A 16,001-nucleotide genomic window follows, 5' to 3' on the forward strand; every position below is an offset into this window, starting at 1 on the left:
CTTTTTTTTTTGCGATACAGGAAGAAAGAACTTCCACCCTCTGATTCACTCCCCAAACGCCTTGGAGCTTGGAACTCAGTCCAGGTCTCCCAAGCAGGAAATAAGGATCTCACTACTTGAGCTATTACTTGCTGCCTCCCAGGCTGTGCATCAGCAAAAAGCTAGAAGGAAGCCTGGACTTAAATCCAGCACTAAAAAACAGGATGGCAAACGTCCCAATGGCTGTGCCAAATGTCTGCTCCTTGACCTAACATAAATTTCTTACCACCTTAAATCTTATGTCTATTGCCTGTTTGGTTCTATATTTAAGTTGTTCTTTGCCTTTTGTTTTGTTTGTTTATTGATGCCCTTTCTGAGGTCAAAAGATTTTTTAAAGTATATTTTTATTTATTTATTTTTTTTCATTTTTTGACAGGCAAAGTTAGAGAGAGAGACAGAGAGAAAGGTCTTCCTTTTGTCGTTGGTTCACCTCCCAAGTGGCCACTACAGCAGGTGTGTTGCAGCTGGCGTGCTGCGCCGATCCAAAGCCAGGAGCCAGGTGCTTCTCCTGGTCTCCCATGCAGGTGCAGAGCCCAGGGACCTGGGCCATCCTCCACTGCACTCCCGGGCCACAGCAGAGCTGGACTGGAAGAGGAGCAACTGGGACAGAATCCAGCGCCCCGACCGGGACTAGAATTCAGAGTGCTGGTGCCGCAGGCGGAGGATTAGCCTAGTGAGCCGCGGCACTGGCCTAAAGTATATTTTTAAAAACAATCTGCGACCAATGGACCTTTGTATGGTTTTAATCACTCATTATTTTAAACAATGATTCATTCTATTGCCAATGTATTTATTATGAATTTTTCTAATTGCGGCCAATATTGCATATTTAATGACTTCTTGTCTGATAGGTGAGAAGTGGTATTACTTGGGCACATTTATACTTCTTTAATTATAAATGAGGTGACTAACAATATTTGAATTTTTCTGTGAATTGTCAGATATGTTTCTTGCCCATTTTTCTATTTTTTTTTCTGATTGCAAGAACTGATTTATTAAAAAGAAATTAATGTGGGGCTGGCATTGTGGGAACAGTTAGTAAAGCCACTGTACGCAATGCCAGTTTCCCACATTGGAATACCGGTTCTAGTCCTGGCCAGCTGATTCAGCTCCCTGCTAATGTGCCTGGAAAAGCAGCAGTAGACGGCCCAGGTAATTGGGTTCCCACTTCCCACATGGGAGACCCGGAGGAGTTCAGGCTCTTGGCTTTGGCCTGGTCCAACCCCAACTGCCCAACTGTTGAGGCCATTTGGGGATGAACCAGCAGATAGAAGATCAGTACCTGTTATTGCTCTCTCTTTCCCCTCCTCTCTCCTGTCACTCAACCTACCAAGTATCTTTGAAAAAACATAGCTAAATGACAGAGACATTTATAGAAAAGCATAGTATGATCACACTTTTTTAAAAAAAAAAATACTACATATAGTACAATTATATGAAGATACATAAAACCATCTATATAAAACCGTGTGTCTATACATAGGTTATAGAAAGCTGTGTGTGGATTTTCTAAAGAGAGAAAAATTCCAGAAAGGACACTTTATAATCTGTTAACATCATTTTCAACCAAGAATGCAATTATAAGAAACACATTTTTTATTTCAAATATTACCTTGTTTCAATTTTGTGTGTACAGAATACTTTTACAAGTAAAAAGCAGAATCTTTATAAATCATTACTTAAAAAGTACATTGTTGGTTCTACAACAACCAAAAATAATTTTCAGAACCACTTACATTTGTAATGTTTAAACATTCTTATTGCTTGTATGAGAGTTTTCAAAGAAACTTTAATATTTTTCTCAAATAGAAAAAACTACTACAAACAACCTAATATAGGCTGAAACAATCTAAAGAGTTTATAAAAGATCATGATTTATATTACATTTATATATATTAAATCTATTACACACTAAAATACTTCCATACCTCTTTAATTTGCCGGAGCAATGCACTTTTGGTCATAACTTCTTCTTTCTCTTGGTCTGGTGATAACCGTAAATATTCTCTAGATCTATGTGGCTTAAGGTTCATCTTTGTGTATAATTTTTCCTGAAGGTTAGCAAATAATACATTCAAAGTTCGAGGAAGAATGCCAATGTTTTCTTCGGTGCCTGTAATAATAATTTTTGTGTAATAGCCTCTCAGACTAGGAGGAAAAAGGAAGCTTTCACAGACTGTTAAAGTTTTCATACTGTAAATAATAAAGCAAACAGCTAAAAACAAAAGTGAGAAAAGGTGAGAAATTACTCAGTTTTCTATCACTTTGGTCTTCACTGTACTAACATTTTATCAACTACTATTCGGATATAAATCCTAAAATTTTACATTCAGATCAAGCCAGAATATTAATATTTGCAATCACTCGTTATCACAAAGTATAAAAGGAAAATGAAATATAGGTGCCTGCACTGTGGCGTACCGAGTAAAGCCGCCGACTTTAGTGTCGGCATTCCATATAGGCACCAGTTTGTGTCCCAGCTGCTCCACTTCCAATCCAGCTCTCTGCTATGGCCTGGGAAACCAGTACAAGATGGCCCAAGTGCTTGGGCCCCTGCACCCACGTGGGAGACCTGGAAGAAGCTCCTGACTCCTGGCTCCGGATCGGCAAAGCTCCGGCCATTGTGGTCATTTGGGGAGTGAACCAGCAGATGGAAGACCTATCTCTCTCTCTCTCTCTCTCTACCTTTCCTTCTCTTTATGTAACTCTGACTTTCAAATAAATAAATAAATCTTTTAAAAAAGAAATATAATGTGTCCATAGACAGCCATGCTTAATTACCTGAATCACATCTGATTTTTTAATCATCATCCTACTCTCTACCATATGGGGAAAATAGTTTTACAAGCTAACTATGTAAATCTGAACTAATATCAGAAATACATAATCAATATGCTAGGTGAGTAAATATGTACTAAGGGATGGAAACATAACTACATGTAAGTATTATGAAAACACTGTGCTAACGTTACTTCTTCTCTCTTCCCAGCCAAAATAAAAAAATATTTACCTCGAAATGTGTATGTTTTTCCAGAATTGGTTAGCCCATAAGTGAAAATTAACCGACTTTGTCCTTTCAAGAGGTCTTTTACTGGCTGCATAACACAACCCTGAAAGAATTCCTTCTGCGTAGTTTCTGGGCCAAAAACCTAAGAAAGCATTTGTAAAACAGGGCATTTTACAAAATTCAACTTAATAGTCATAATAAGTTCCACTCTGCTTCTTACACTTAAAAAATTTTTAAGATTTCTTTTATAATTCATTCTTAAAACAGATGCCACATCTCTACTCTCAAATATGCTTAACAGCTTAACTGCTACCAGAAAGTAATCAAGACAAAAATCTGACCCATCCAACGAAGCAAGTTTTCCTCTAAAGTTTGAAAAGAACATTTTTTGGGAGAGAAAAAAAAAAGAGGGGAGCAGCACTATGGCACAGCAGGTTAAACACCACCTGTGAAACCGGCATCAGTCTGAGTTCCAGCGGCTCCCTTTCCCACCCAGCTCCCTGCTAACGTGCCTGAAAAAGCAAAAGATGGTCCAACTGCTCAGGCACCCGCCAACCATTTGGGAGAACCAGGAGGAATTTCTGACTCCTGGATCCAGGCTGAACCAGCTCAGGCAGCTGTGGTCATATGGGAAAAAAGCCAGTGGAAGGAAGATCTCTTTCTGTATCTCTACAATTGGCTTTCAAGTGAAAAATAAACTTTTTTTAATTGAATTTTAAAAACATTAGGGCAATTTATTTACTTTGATTCTGTATCCACAGACCAGAAATTTAAGTCCTGTCCTTAAGGACAAAATACCAGTACCTCAGTACCTAAGCTCCTAAGCTCCATAAAAATGGTTCATGATACATAATTACATAGCAACTTAGCCTAAGCCAAGTCTTAGTTTTTTATAGCATAGTGAAGACATATACCTGAGAGACCACGAGGGCATCTCAGGAAAGAACTGATAGCCCAGTCCCTCCTCCCTATCTGGGGATGTCTCCCTAGGTAGAGGAAGGCTTCTTGGGTGTAAAATTCCTAAAATATCTCCCAGAACCTCATAATAACCTCTGAGATACAGGGCAGATGCAAGTCTCTTTCTTTAAAAAAAAAAAAAAAAAAAACTTGAGGTGCTGTGGAGCAGCAAGTTAAGCCACGGCCTGCAGGGCCAGCATATGCACCATATGGGCACTGGTTCAAGTCCCGGTGGGTCCACTTCCAATCCAGCTCCTTGGTAATGTGCCTGGGAAAGCAGTGGCAGATGGCCCAAGTCCCTGGGCCCCTGTACCCATGTAAGAAATCCAGAAGAAGCTCCTGGCTCCTGGCTTTGGCCTGACACAGCCCTATCCATTGCAGCCATTTGGGGACTAAACCATCTCTCTCTCTTTATCTCTCTCTGGAACTCTACCTTACAGATTAATAAATCTTTTAAAAAAAATTGAGTTTCACAGAAGTACTTACCTTGGAAAAACTGAATTTCTGTGCCAACTGCCCAGAGCTTTTTTCACTTAAGCGACCAAGGATGCTTTGAGGATCTTTCAACAGAACAGTCTGTGAATCCAGAATATGCACACAGCCCTAGAACATACCCCAACCATAAATAAGAACAATGGCATTCTACTGTTTAAGAGAAGTAAAATGTTAAAGTGCAAAATAAATTTAACACAAACCTCTGACTCATGTTCTTTCTCAGACTGTGTGAATGGTCTTATTCGAAGACAAACTTGGAGATAATCTTTAGATTCCAAACTGTTTACCTTAAAAAAAAAAAAAAGTATTTTATGCTTTCTTATTTATTTACTTTTATTTATTTGGAAGGCAGAGTGACACAGAGAAAGAGAAAAAGAGAATCTTTCACATGCTGGTTCACAGCACCCATACCCACAACAGTCAGGCTGGGTCAGGCCAAAGCCAGGAGCCAGGAACTCCATCTGTATCTCACACGTAGGTTGCAGGAATCCAAGTACGTAAGCCACCTTCTGCAGTACATTAACAGGAAGCTAGATTGGAAAGCGGAGGCCAGACTCAATCCTGTGCACTCCCATGTGGGATACAGACATCACAAGAAGCGGCTTAACCCAGGAATGTAAACTCAGTTCAGTGTCAACCAGGGCAATCCACCACATTAAAAGAATAAGAGTGGGTGTTTAGTAATTAAGGCACCCATATCCAACACCAGAGTGCCTAGATTGTATTCCAGACTAAACCTGACACCAGCTGCCCAGCAATGTAGACCCTGGAAGGCATCAGTAATGGCTCAAACAAAGGGTTCTTACCATGCCCTGAAAGACCTGGATTGTATACTCTACTTCCAGCTTTGGTCCTGACCTTGACCCAGCTATTATAGGCAGCTGGGGAGTGAGCCAGCAGATAGGAGCTCTGCCTGTTTGCCTCTCATCTCTGCCTTCTCTCCTCAAAATATGAAAAATGTAATTAAAAGGTAAATTTTTAAAAAATTAAAGCTTCTGCTCTTTAATAAACTTGTAAGAGACTGAAAGGAAAAGCCACAGACCAGGAGAAAGCTTCTGCAAAGTATATATATGATAAAGCAAATATATCCAGAATATATAAAGAACACTCAAAATTCAGTAAGAAAACTCAATTTTTTAAAATTTTTTTAATTGGCAAATATTTAACTAGATACTTCAAACAGAAACAAATGACAAGTATATGAAAACATGTTCAACACCATTAGTGAAAATATACAAATACCAGTTAGGTATCAGTATATACTGCCTAGGCTAAACTATAAAGTGACGATACCAGGTATTGGTGAGGGCATGGGGGAATTAAAATTCATATCCTGCTGGTGGCAATATAAAATGGTATAATCAGGGGCCGGCACTGTGGTACAGTGGGTTAAGCCATTGCTTGCAGCACCAGCATCCCATATGAGCACCGGTTTGAGTCCCAGCTGTCCCACTTCCGATCCAGCTCCCTACTAATGACCTGGGAAAGCAGCAGATGGCCCAAGTGTTTGGGACCCTGTTGACCTCGTGAGAGACCAAATTGAAGCTCCTGGCTCTAGGTTCACCTTGGCCCAGCCCTGGCTGTTGCAAGCATTTGGGGAGTGAACCAGTAGATGGAAGATCACTCTCTCTGCTTCCACCTTTCTCTCTGTAACACTGCCTTTCTAATTAATAAATGAATTAAAAAAAAAAAAAGGTACAGTCACACTAGAAAAGTTCTGTAGTTTCTTAAAAAATTATCTAACCCTAGTTATTTATATGAGAAAAAACTGAAATATCTATTCATTCAAAGAGTTGTACAGAAATGTTCAGAGAAAGAATGCCAGAGAAAGAGAGAGAGTCTTCCATCTGCTGGTTCACTCCCCAGATGACCACAACGACCAGAGTTGGGCTGATCCAAAGCTAAGAACCAGGAGCTTCTTCCAGGTTTCCCATGCAGGTAGAGGGGCCCAAGGACCTGGGCCATCTTCCACTGCTTCCCCAGGCCATAGCAAAAAGCTGGATCAGAAGTGGAGCAGCTAGGACTCGAACCAGTGCCCATATGGGACGTCAGCGCTGCAGGCTGGGGCTTTAACCTGCTACACAGCACCAGCCCCAAATCTTTAAAAAAAAAAAGTCTGACTTTCAAATAAATACATAATTTTTTTTTAAAACAAAGTATATTTATAAAAAATAAATCTTTTAAAAAAAGAAAAAAAAAGAAGACTCGATGTTATTAAAATATCAGTTCTCTCCAAATTGATCCACAGAACAATTCCACTCAAAAATCTTAACAAGTTGTTTTGTACAAACTGGAAACTGGATTTTCCTGTATTTCATATATAAAGATTCAAAAACACAGTGATTATTCTCGCCCTACTCTCCCTCCCACCCATCTTCCTCCTTCCTCTCCTAATCCCACTCTTTTATAAAGATTTTTTATGAGTTTACTTTATACTCATAACATTAACCCTACACTAAATAAAGCGTTCAATAAATAATATGAAGAGAAAATACTGTTCCTTAACAGTCAAGACAATGGCTATAAACAATCATTGAAACTCAAAATGTCAATTTCACTCCTATACATTACGATAACTGATTCAAAAAATCAGATTTCGATTCTGAATACACAAAGGACCCAGAAGATCTAAAATATTCCTTGAAAGGAAAAGTTGGGAATGTGGAACATTCACACAAAGAACTACTACAGAGCAATACAAAGCATCAAACTATTGACATATAATGCATGACTCTCAAAAATATTCTAAGTCAGGAGTCAATTTTTTTTCTAAAAAGCCAAATAATTAGCATTTTAGGCTCTAAAGACCTGACAGTCTCTGCTATAAGTACTGGACTCTGTCATTATAGTGCAAAGCAGGTACAGACAGTAAGTACAGCAATCAGTATGCTGTTATTCAACAGGACTTTAGTTATGGGGAGTGCAGTTTGAATTTCACATAATTTTCATGTCATAGAATACTCTTTTTTCTTCAACTATTTAAAAATGTAAAACAACTCATAACTTGTACACAAGTTCAAAAACAAGTAACATAAAAACAGGCCACTGTTTGCCTATCATTCTGTTAAATGAAAGAAGGCAGGCATAAGCAACTATGTAATAAATGATTCCATTTATGTACTAAGAGGCACTGATCATGGAGTTCCTTCCTTCCTTCCTTCTATCTTTTCTTGCTTCTTTTATTTATGATTAAATGAGCTCAAATATTTAGATATTTGAGTCCTGAAACACCAGTATTAAATAAGTACTATTCTTTTGTCTGTCTCTTAGCTCGATTTTGCCAAGTTAGGGGATGGCACTGTGGTGCAGCGGGTTAAAGCCCCAGCCTGCAGCACCAGCATCCCATATGGGCACCAGTTTGAATCCCAACTGCTCTACTTCCAATCCAGCTCCTTGCTAATGTGCCCGGGGAAAGCAGTGGAGGATGGCCCAAGACCCACAACCATGTGGGAGACATGTTAGAAGCTCCTGGATCCTGGTTTTGGATAAGCAATACTTGACATATTTTACCATGAATAGTTAGAGGAGGTTCACAGTTTCAACATTTGATCACACTATTCCTTTTGATGATGTCATATCTTTGCTAAACTGCACCTTTCAGTGATTGTGATAAAAACCAAGTATTACATGAAAATCAGGATGTGAGAGTAGCAAAGTCTAATTGATTACAATGTTTGAGAAGTTGTACAATGCCCAAAAGAAACAAATCCCAATAGTAATACTGCTAGTTATCAAAGAAAAAAAATTTAAATTTTTTTCATTTTACTTTTTTCAAATGGCTATGAGGTTAGAGCATACTAAGTTATTTATACCTACTCGAAAAGGAACTGCAAGTATTTATTCTAGCCTAAAGCTTTCATGAAAAAGTTGCTGAGATACAATGTTGCCTTAAACCCAGAAAGGATGGGAATCTCTGTTCTAGTCACAATAATAAGTGTACCCACACATAAACTTTTTCCATTCAATCAGGATAATCTTCATAATACTTTTCTTATACTTACCTCAGTCTTTGAAGCAACTAAGGAAAACTCGTGAGAGAGATCAAGCTTAATGCCATCAAAATTTATTTCCGAAGGCCTTGCAATTGGGTCAGCACTAAAAACATAAGATGGTCTGGGCATTCCATCTTGATTCAAATTAGACTCCATTCTGTAAGAATAACAGCATCTTCTTTAAGCATCTTTAGTAAGTCAGCATATAAGTCAAAGTTTAAAAAGCCTAAGAGTTCAACCAACTACTTCACCTCAAATAACTAGATATCAAACAGAAAACCTTAGACAACTTCATTGACAATACAATAACCTATGAAAAAGAGAAAAGATCACACTATATATACAGATTCTGAATACAATAATATTAAACATATTCTACTAATGTTTATAAGATTTAAGCTTTGAATAGATTCATCCAAAGAGATTTCATGACTAAGGGCAGTATAAAATATTCTTATTTTGCCTGACATCCTCTCAGAAATTAAATAGTAAGGAAATCATGGAATAAATTTTAACTTTGTATTGTCTGAGTTACTTAGTATCTTGTAAACATTGTTACTTACAGATTTGGCTTTAGTATTTAAACTCAGTTATCTAGAAAATTACTTTCAATTCAATGCAGTAAAAAGTAAAATAACGTATATAAACACATACAAAACAGTGCCCGACACATAATAGGTCCTTAATAAATTAAATACGAAATAACGCCTCAGTAAATTATTACAACTGAATGAAACAGCAAACTAAACTTAAGGTAAGCTTAAGGGTGACCTTACTTAAAAAAAAATACTCAAAAAGATACTGGGCCTCTAATATGTGCAAAATACCAAGGAGAAAGGGAGGACTTGGTGATGTTTGACAAGATTATAAAATATCCAGAACAGCAACTCTCAAACTAGGGTTCCTGGCTTCAGAAAGTAGTTCAAAAGTTTTTTGAATAGACAAAGCTTCATGATTTCAGAGCAGACATAGGCCAAGGACCTGTGGCACTGAGTGTGCTGAGTCCAGACAAATAGATTTATTTGCCACCCAAATTTGTAGAGAAAATGTGTTTCTTTCAGTTTCAATCACTGTAATAGATGTAAAGCGGAAATACAAATCTGGTGAAAAGTTAAAAAACAAACAAAAAAAGCCCATTACAACACCAAACTCAAATATTCGTCCATTTTCTTTAAATTTAGCCCAGAAGAGCATACTGTTAGCCATTTAGAGTCTGCCTTGTATGAACATCCCATGAAACTGCACTCAACATCCACTAGCCACAAATAAAACCAGGGACTACCATGACCTCCACACTGCTGCAGCTCTTCAATATTCTGAGATCCAAAGACTCCCCAAGGCACTACAGAGCAACACCCTTAGACAAACAAGCCTCTTCAATGACTCTACCCTCCCTCTCTGTCAATTTCCTATGCCCTATGACCCTTGGGTGGTAGCCTCTCACCATTGTCTAGGGAAAGGCGAAGCTGACAGGGACCTTCCCAGCAAGCAATCCTGTCAAACTGTCAAAGCCCTGTCCAAACAAAGCTTCTAGTCTACTATTGCCCGGCTGGGATCATATCTTTTTCATCAACCACCTCTAAAACTGTCAAAATTCTAACAGCACTGTTGGTTTTTCTCCCTAAATTACAAAAAGACTAAGGAAATTATGCATTCATCTTTAATAAAGCCCAGTAAACTATAAAATTAACTGTACAATTCAACAAATTTTGCATTTTTTTTCATTTTAAACAAGAAGTTTATTTAAACAACAAGATGCTTGATTTAAAGGGAAAACTAACTAGGATTCATTTTTTCAAAGAGTAATTTACTCCTATTAAAGGTAGATTGCCAGGGCAGGTGCTGTGGCACAGCAGGTTAAAGCCCTGGCCTGAAGTGCTGGCATCCCATTTGGGCGCCGGTTCTTGTCTCGGCTGCCCCTCTTAAGATCCAGCTCTCTGCTGTGGCCTGGGAAAGCAGCAGAAGATGGCCCACGTCTTTGGGCCCCTGCACCCGCATGGGAGACCCAGAAGAAGCTCCTGCCTCCTGGCTTTGGATCGGCGCAGTTCCATCTGGGGCGTGAACCATCAATGGAATACCTCTCTCTCTCTCTGCCTCTCTCTGTAACCTTATCTTTCAAATAAATAAATAAAATAAATCTTAAAAAAAAAAAAAAGATTGCCCTACATGCAACAGCTACACACGAAAAGGTTATAAAACTGTCCTTGGTTTTACAAAGATAGATAAAAAACATCAAAATTCTCCAATCAAACAAGGTATGCAAGGATTTTACGTTGTCATTTTTGGGTTTTTTATTTGTTTGTTAGAACAGTGAGAGCAAATTAACTTACTGGAATATAAAGATAAGAGCTGAATGAGCATGCCACTATTGCAGAACGGGGATATTTTCACAGAACCAGGATTTTTTCCAATTCCATCTCCATTTAATGTCAATCAAAACATACCATTGGCCTTTTAGTTAAAAAAAGAGAGAAAGAGTAGGCCAGCGCCGCAGCTCAATAGCCTAATCCTCCGCCTGCGGCGCCAGCACCCCAGGTTCTAGTCCCAGTCAGGGCACCAGATTCTGTCCCAGTTGCCCCTCTTCAAGGCCAGCTCTCTGCTGTGGCCAGGGAGTGCAGTGGAGGATGGCCCAAGTGCTTGGGCCCTTCACCCCATGGGAGACCAGAAGCACCTGGCTCCCGCCTTTGGATCAGTGCGGTGCGCCGGCTGCAGCGGCCATTAGAGGGTGAACCAACAGTAAAGGAAGACCTTTCTCTCTCTCTCTCTCTCTCACTGTCCACTCTACCTGTCAAAAAAATAAAAAAAAAAAAAGAGAGAGAAAGAAAAGAAAAAATACAATATGCTTACACATACACATCAATAAATGTACAATAAAGGAATGGGAAGGAGAAATGAAAGAACAGAGAAAACTATGCTGCAGTAATGAGGACGTGATGCACTTCTCTGGTTGAGAATGTGTTCCTGGTCTTTAAGGACAGAGTTCTGGAGTAAGCAGTGGATCCCTGTTTGCTGTTGGGACACTTCAATAGTACCTCTGTCTGTCATTTCCAACTGTGCCGGTGTGTCTGATTCGTTGACTGGCTGTCTCTCAAATCGGAATCTGATCTGCCTCATTGACAAACCCTGTCATTCACAACAGATTTTTCATTAGTTTACTAACTGGTGTACGCCTCTTTATCTTAAACTGCACTACAGAACCATCCTGCCCCGCCGCCTTCTAATCAATGATTGTTGTTCTCAGTCTTGACTCCTTCCTTGGGCTTTTCATCAGCCATGGCAAGCACTAGAGTCTCCTCAGCTGCTGCTTCACAAAAGAGCTACCACGTCCACACTGAACCAGCACACAAGCAGCATCCGGACTGGCAGAAGGAGCTGGCAGTAGTGGATAAAAGACAGGGCACACCAAGCTTCACATCTTTAGTACTTCTATTTTTACTATAATCACTGATGTAATAAAAATGGGAAAATTATTAAAGCATAGTTTGACAGAATATCTCAAACATGCAACTTATAGTTGAAAATGAACAAAAGGGGAACAAGGGCCAGGTGCCGCGGCATAGTGGGTTAAAGCTGTAGCTTGGGATGCCCACATCCCTTATCGGAGTGTGCGTTCAAGTCCCGACAACTGCATGCTTCAGATTCAGCTTCCTGCTAGTGCTCTTGGGAGGCGATGGATAGCAATTCAAGGACTTTGGTTCCCGCCACCGAGGCAGCAGACCCAGAGAGAGTTCCTAACTCCTGGCTCCAGCTTGGCTCAGCGCTGGCTGTTGGGGGCAGAGAGTGAACCCAGAGAATCAAAGTGCGTTCTCTTTCTCTGTCACTCTTTCAAAAAAAAAAAATCTTTGAAGAAAAGTGGTACATACTATAGCAAAAACTAATCACTTATCTGGAACACGGGAGAAAAGTTTGCAAAAACGATTAAAGTACTAACTTGACATTTCATAACGCATATTTCCTGGAAATACCCACAAAACAAAATAATCTTGACTCTGTAGCTTCAATTAACTTGATTTTAAAGAATGTTAATAAAGCTTTCTTAAATTGTTGATTAAAACTATTTCTGCAAAGTTACAATAAAGTAGTTTGTATTTGTCCATATGTTCATTTCCAATGAATAAACTACTTCCTAATATTTTTAAACTTTTGAGATACTGTCACTTCTTGTAATTTTAGATGACATGTATATGACCTAACTCGATATTTCTTTAAGGCAAGGACTTTGTCTTACACCATTCTGTATCTCCAACAACAAATCAAATGACTTATGTTATGATAAAGACTCCCTGTCCAGTACCTTAAAAAAAAAAAAAAAACTTAAAAATAAATAAAATCTCTCTGGGGAAAGAAAAAAGAAAAGAAACAAGGTCCTACTCTGTGAAGTTCCGTTAAGTGATGCTGTCTTTAGTGACTGCAGGGTTCAAGATCCAATTTCTCACTTCAAAAGCCTATTCTCATGACTGGAAAACTCCATCTCCTCTCCAGGGAGGCTCCACGATTGAAGACTCAGGTGAAAAACCAGAATCTGCTAATGCGCGAGGTTTCTGAATCTGATCCACAACATACAACCTCCAAAAGCTGTTCACACATAATTTATGAGTCCTTTCTATCAATCTGCAGCTTAAAATTTGGGGTCTTGGACATCTAATAAAATATATACACTGCTATACTGCTCCTGGATGAACTGTATAAACACGTTCCCTTGTTCTAAACGAGAAACAGAGCTAAATTTGACCACCTTCCACAGAGATTCAGGAGCTAACTCACAAGACATGAACTTCGTCAGCTAGTCCTCACGGAGGAATATTAGAGAACCGTGCCCGACAGGAATCAGGAACAGGATGAGATGCGGGAAGTCTTCTAAACTGAAAGACTACAGCAGTCACTGCCAAACACACCCCCTCCGCCTGGCCCTGCAAATCCCTTCATTGGCGAGCTCCAAGCGCTCCCAGGAACGGATGGAAATCAATTCAGATGGCGCATCCCAAACAGGGGAGTGTCAGCCGCCACGCAAACTGCCCACCTGAAGGATTCAGGGACCTCGCTTTCGCAAGAGGCGCGACAACAGAAGCAAAGACAGTAAAAGCATTACCCACTGAAAAGGGTCTACTGCGTGCCAGCACTGTTTCCAGCAAGCTTAACACATTATCATTTAATCTTCCCAAGAGTCCGAAGCGGGTACTACTATTACCGCCTTTTAACAGATACGGAACCGGGCCTACAGAGACTAATAAAGCCCCTTGCGTCACTCAGGTAATCGGCGGGAGAGACGAGATTTAAACCCTAACCCAAGTAACCTGCCTCAATTCTCGCCGAGCTCCACCGTGCTACTACGTAGTTGCTTACTCACTGCAGCCGTTTCCCACTTCAGGCGCGCTATCTGCTCAGTCGCCCACCTTCCCCGAACCGGCTGACCATCTCACCTGCAAACATCACAGGACCAGCCGAACCCTCATGCAGCACCACGATGTTTTCGTTTTCAAATTCAAACAATGGCGGCTAGGGCAGCGCACTGAACGCTGGGAATGGGCGGGGCTTCCGGAACGCCACCGGCTCGAGTGAGGGCTTTTCAGCGACTCCCGGAAGAAGCTTTCAAATGTGGGGGGCGGGTCTTGGCTCTCGAGGTGACCAATGGGCGGAGGCGGACTCGTGGGCGGTCCCGGTGCGGAAGGTCTCGCCTCCCCCTGGGTTCCTCGCGGAAGCGAGAGGTGCCACTCGCCCTGTTGACTGGGACGCTGGTCTAGGATTCCATCCTTGAGACGGTGGAGACGTGGTGAAGGACGGGAGGTGAGCTGCTGCCAGCACACTTAGTCCTGCGACTCCCCTAAGGACGGACCCGATCATGGCGGGCTAGCTCCCCCTCCCCACGGTCGTATCCCTGCGGGCCCTTAAAAGGGACATTCTGGCATCCAGAATTGATTCCCCCGCTGCAGGTGCCTACCTGTCGTCGGCAGCGGCTTGCATGGACGAAAAACAGATTTTACCCGGAATAGATTTCTATGAACATTTTCTTATTTTTTTCCCCTGCCCCTTTGAAATTATAAAGCTGCCGTGATCATCTTCTCAGGAAGGCACGGTCTTGGCAGTGCCCCAAAGGAAAGCGCCAGGCCATCCGGCTCCGCTGCTTTCCAAGTGACCCTCTATGTGAGTGTGGCATTACCGCATTCCTGTGACAAGTGTTCACTACCTAGGCAGTCCCCGTGCGCTTTAAAGAAAGACAGTTAACAGCTAGCTTGAATTGGGCTTTTACCTTGTGCCAGTCATGGTGCTAAGTATATTAAATGGATTTTCTCACTGATCCTGAGGGCAGCCCTTGAGGTAGGTACTGTTATCATCCCGTTTTATAGATTCGGAGGAAACTGAGTTTGCAACCTTAACTAATGTGCTCAGAGGCAAACAGAGCCTGGATTTAAAAGTGGAATGATTTGGGACCCCAGCCTCCTACACGTGACCTTACGTTGCTTTCTGCTGTTTTTCTTGGTTGGAAGCATTTTTGTAACAATTAATGAGCTTTATTATCATGCTCTCTTATTTCCCTTGGCCTACCCCTTCCCTCATTAACTTCCTGTAATCTCATTCAGTGTGCCTTGGTAACCCAGAAAATAACCAAAGGTGAGGTGAGCCAGGTTGGAGCAGAGAAGAGGATCCCGGAAAAATGAACAAAGAAAGTAGATGTAAAAGGGAAGAAAGGGGGAAAGATAAAAATAAAATCTGGGTTTTTCTGTCCAGGCTGGACTAAAGTGTTTAGTGGACTCTGTCAAAGGGTCCATTGCTCCTTATGGCAGATGTAGCCCTAACTCAATGTTTTTGGTTGTTCTTCCCAGTTTCCTGTTAATTTTGCAGATTCACACACCTTAAGCCCTTTGGGTGCTGCATTCATTTCTTTTTTTTTTTTTTTTTCTTTGACGGGCAGTTAGTGAGGGACAGAGAGAAAGGTCTTCCTTCCATTGCTTCACCCACCCAAATGGCCGCTACAGCCGGCGCTGCGCCTATCCAAAGCCAGGAGCCAGGTGCTTCTGCTGCCATGCAGGTTCAGGGCCCAAGCACTTGGGCCATCCTCCACTGCCTTCCCGGGCCACAGCAGAGAGCTGGACTGGAAGAGGAGCAACTGGGACAGAACCGGCGCCCCAACCGGGACTAGAACCCGGAGTACCAGCACCACAGGTGGAGAATTAGCCTAGTGAGCAGCACCTCTGGCCCAGTGCTATATTTATTTCTTGTTTGATCAATATTAATTGAAAACCTGCCATGGATTATGTGCTCTGCTATGGGGCAGTGGAAGCAGTGGATGAGGACAAGCATAAGGACACTAACCCTCAAGGGGATTACATTCAAGTGGGGGAGAATACGAGTGTTTGAGAAATTCCATCTGTACCCTCTTGTTTGAAGGAAATGTTCCCGGAGCTTTAAGAACATGTCATGGGGGAACCTGAGCACATAGTGTTTGTTTGATCTGGATGCTCAAGGGTCATTGGGAGTTAACTAGGTTAAAAAAGGGGGGGAGGGGGGCACAT

The 16,001-nt window shown here is 41.1% G+C and overlaps 2 protein-coding genes and 1 pseudogene across 12 annotated transcripts in view; 1 reads left to right on the plus strand and 2 right to left on the minus strand.

Annotated features, from left to right (window-relative positions):
• The window catches only part of KIF20B (kinesin family member 20B), a 67,927-nt gene extending 53,876 nt beyond the window's left edge, over positions 1–14,051 (minus strand). For 2 of the 4 annotated variants that reach the window (XM_008270183.5, XM_008270181.5), the window contains exons 1-6: positions 13,911–14,051; positions 8,500–8,647; positions 4,699–4,785; positions 4,490–4,606; positions 3,050–3,188; positions 1,968–2,152 (exon numbers count right to left, since the gene is read on the minus strand). In XM_008270183.5, the coding sequence (XP_008268405.3) occupies positions 1,968–2,152; positions 3,050–3,188; positions 4,490–4,606; positions 4,699–4,785; positions 8,500–8,646 (675 nt within the window). In that variant the 5' untranslated portion in view covers position 8,647; positions 13,911–14,051. Of the gene's footprint in view, positions 1–1,967; positions 2,153–3,049; positions 3,189–4,489; positions 4,607–4,698; positions 4,786–8,499; positions 8,648–13,788 lie in introns of all 4 variants that reach the window. The other 2 variants (XM_089314788.1, XM_089314787.1) reach the window with 2 other exon arrangements.
• On the minus strand, positions 11,259–11,911 carry LOC138845451 (small ubiquitin-related modifier 2-A pseudogene; annotated as a pseudogene).
• Positions 14,052–14,105: 54 nt separating the features above from the next.
• The window catches only part of LOC100344091 (jerky protein), a 71,857-nt gene continuing 69,961 nt past the window's right edge, over positions 14,106–16,001 (plus strand). For all 8 annotated transcript variants that reach the window (XR_016222155.1, XR_016222158.1, XR_016222156.1 and 5 more), the window contains exon 1: positions 14,106–14,274. The gene's annotated coding sequence lies outside the window, so the exon portion shown is untranslated. The remainder of the gene's footprint in view (positions 14,275–16,001) is intronic.

Source organism: Oryctolagus cuniculus, chromosome 15 (genome assembly GCF_051225735.1).
Source record: "Oryctolagus cuniculus isolate XC-2025 breed Fujian yellow rabbit chromosome 15, ASM5122573v1, whole genome shotgun sequence".
In the NCBI taxonomy this organism is placed as follows: Eukaryota; Metazoa; Chordata; class Mammalia; order Lagomorpha; family Leporidae; genus Oryctolagus; species Oryctolagus cuniculus.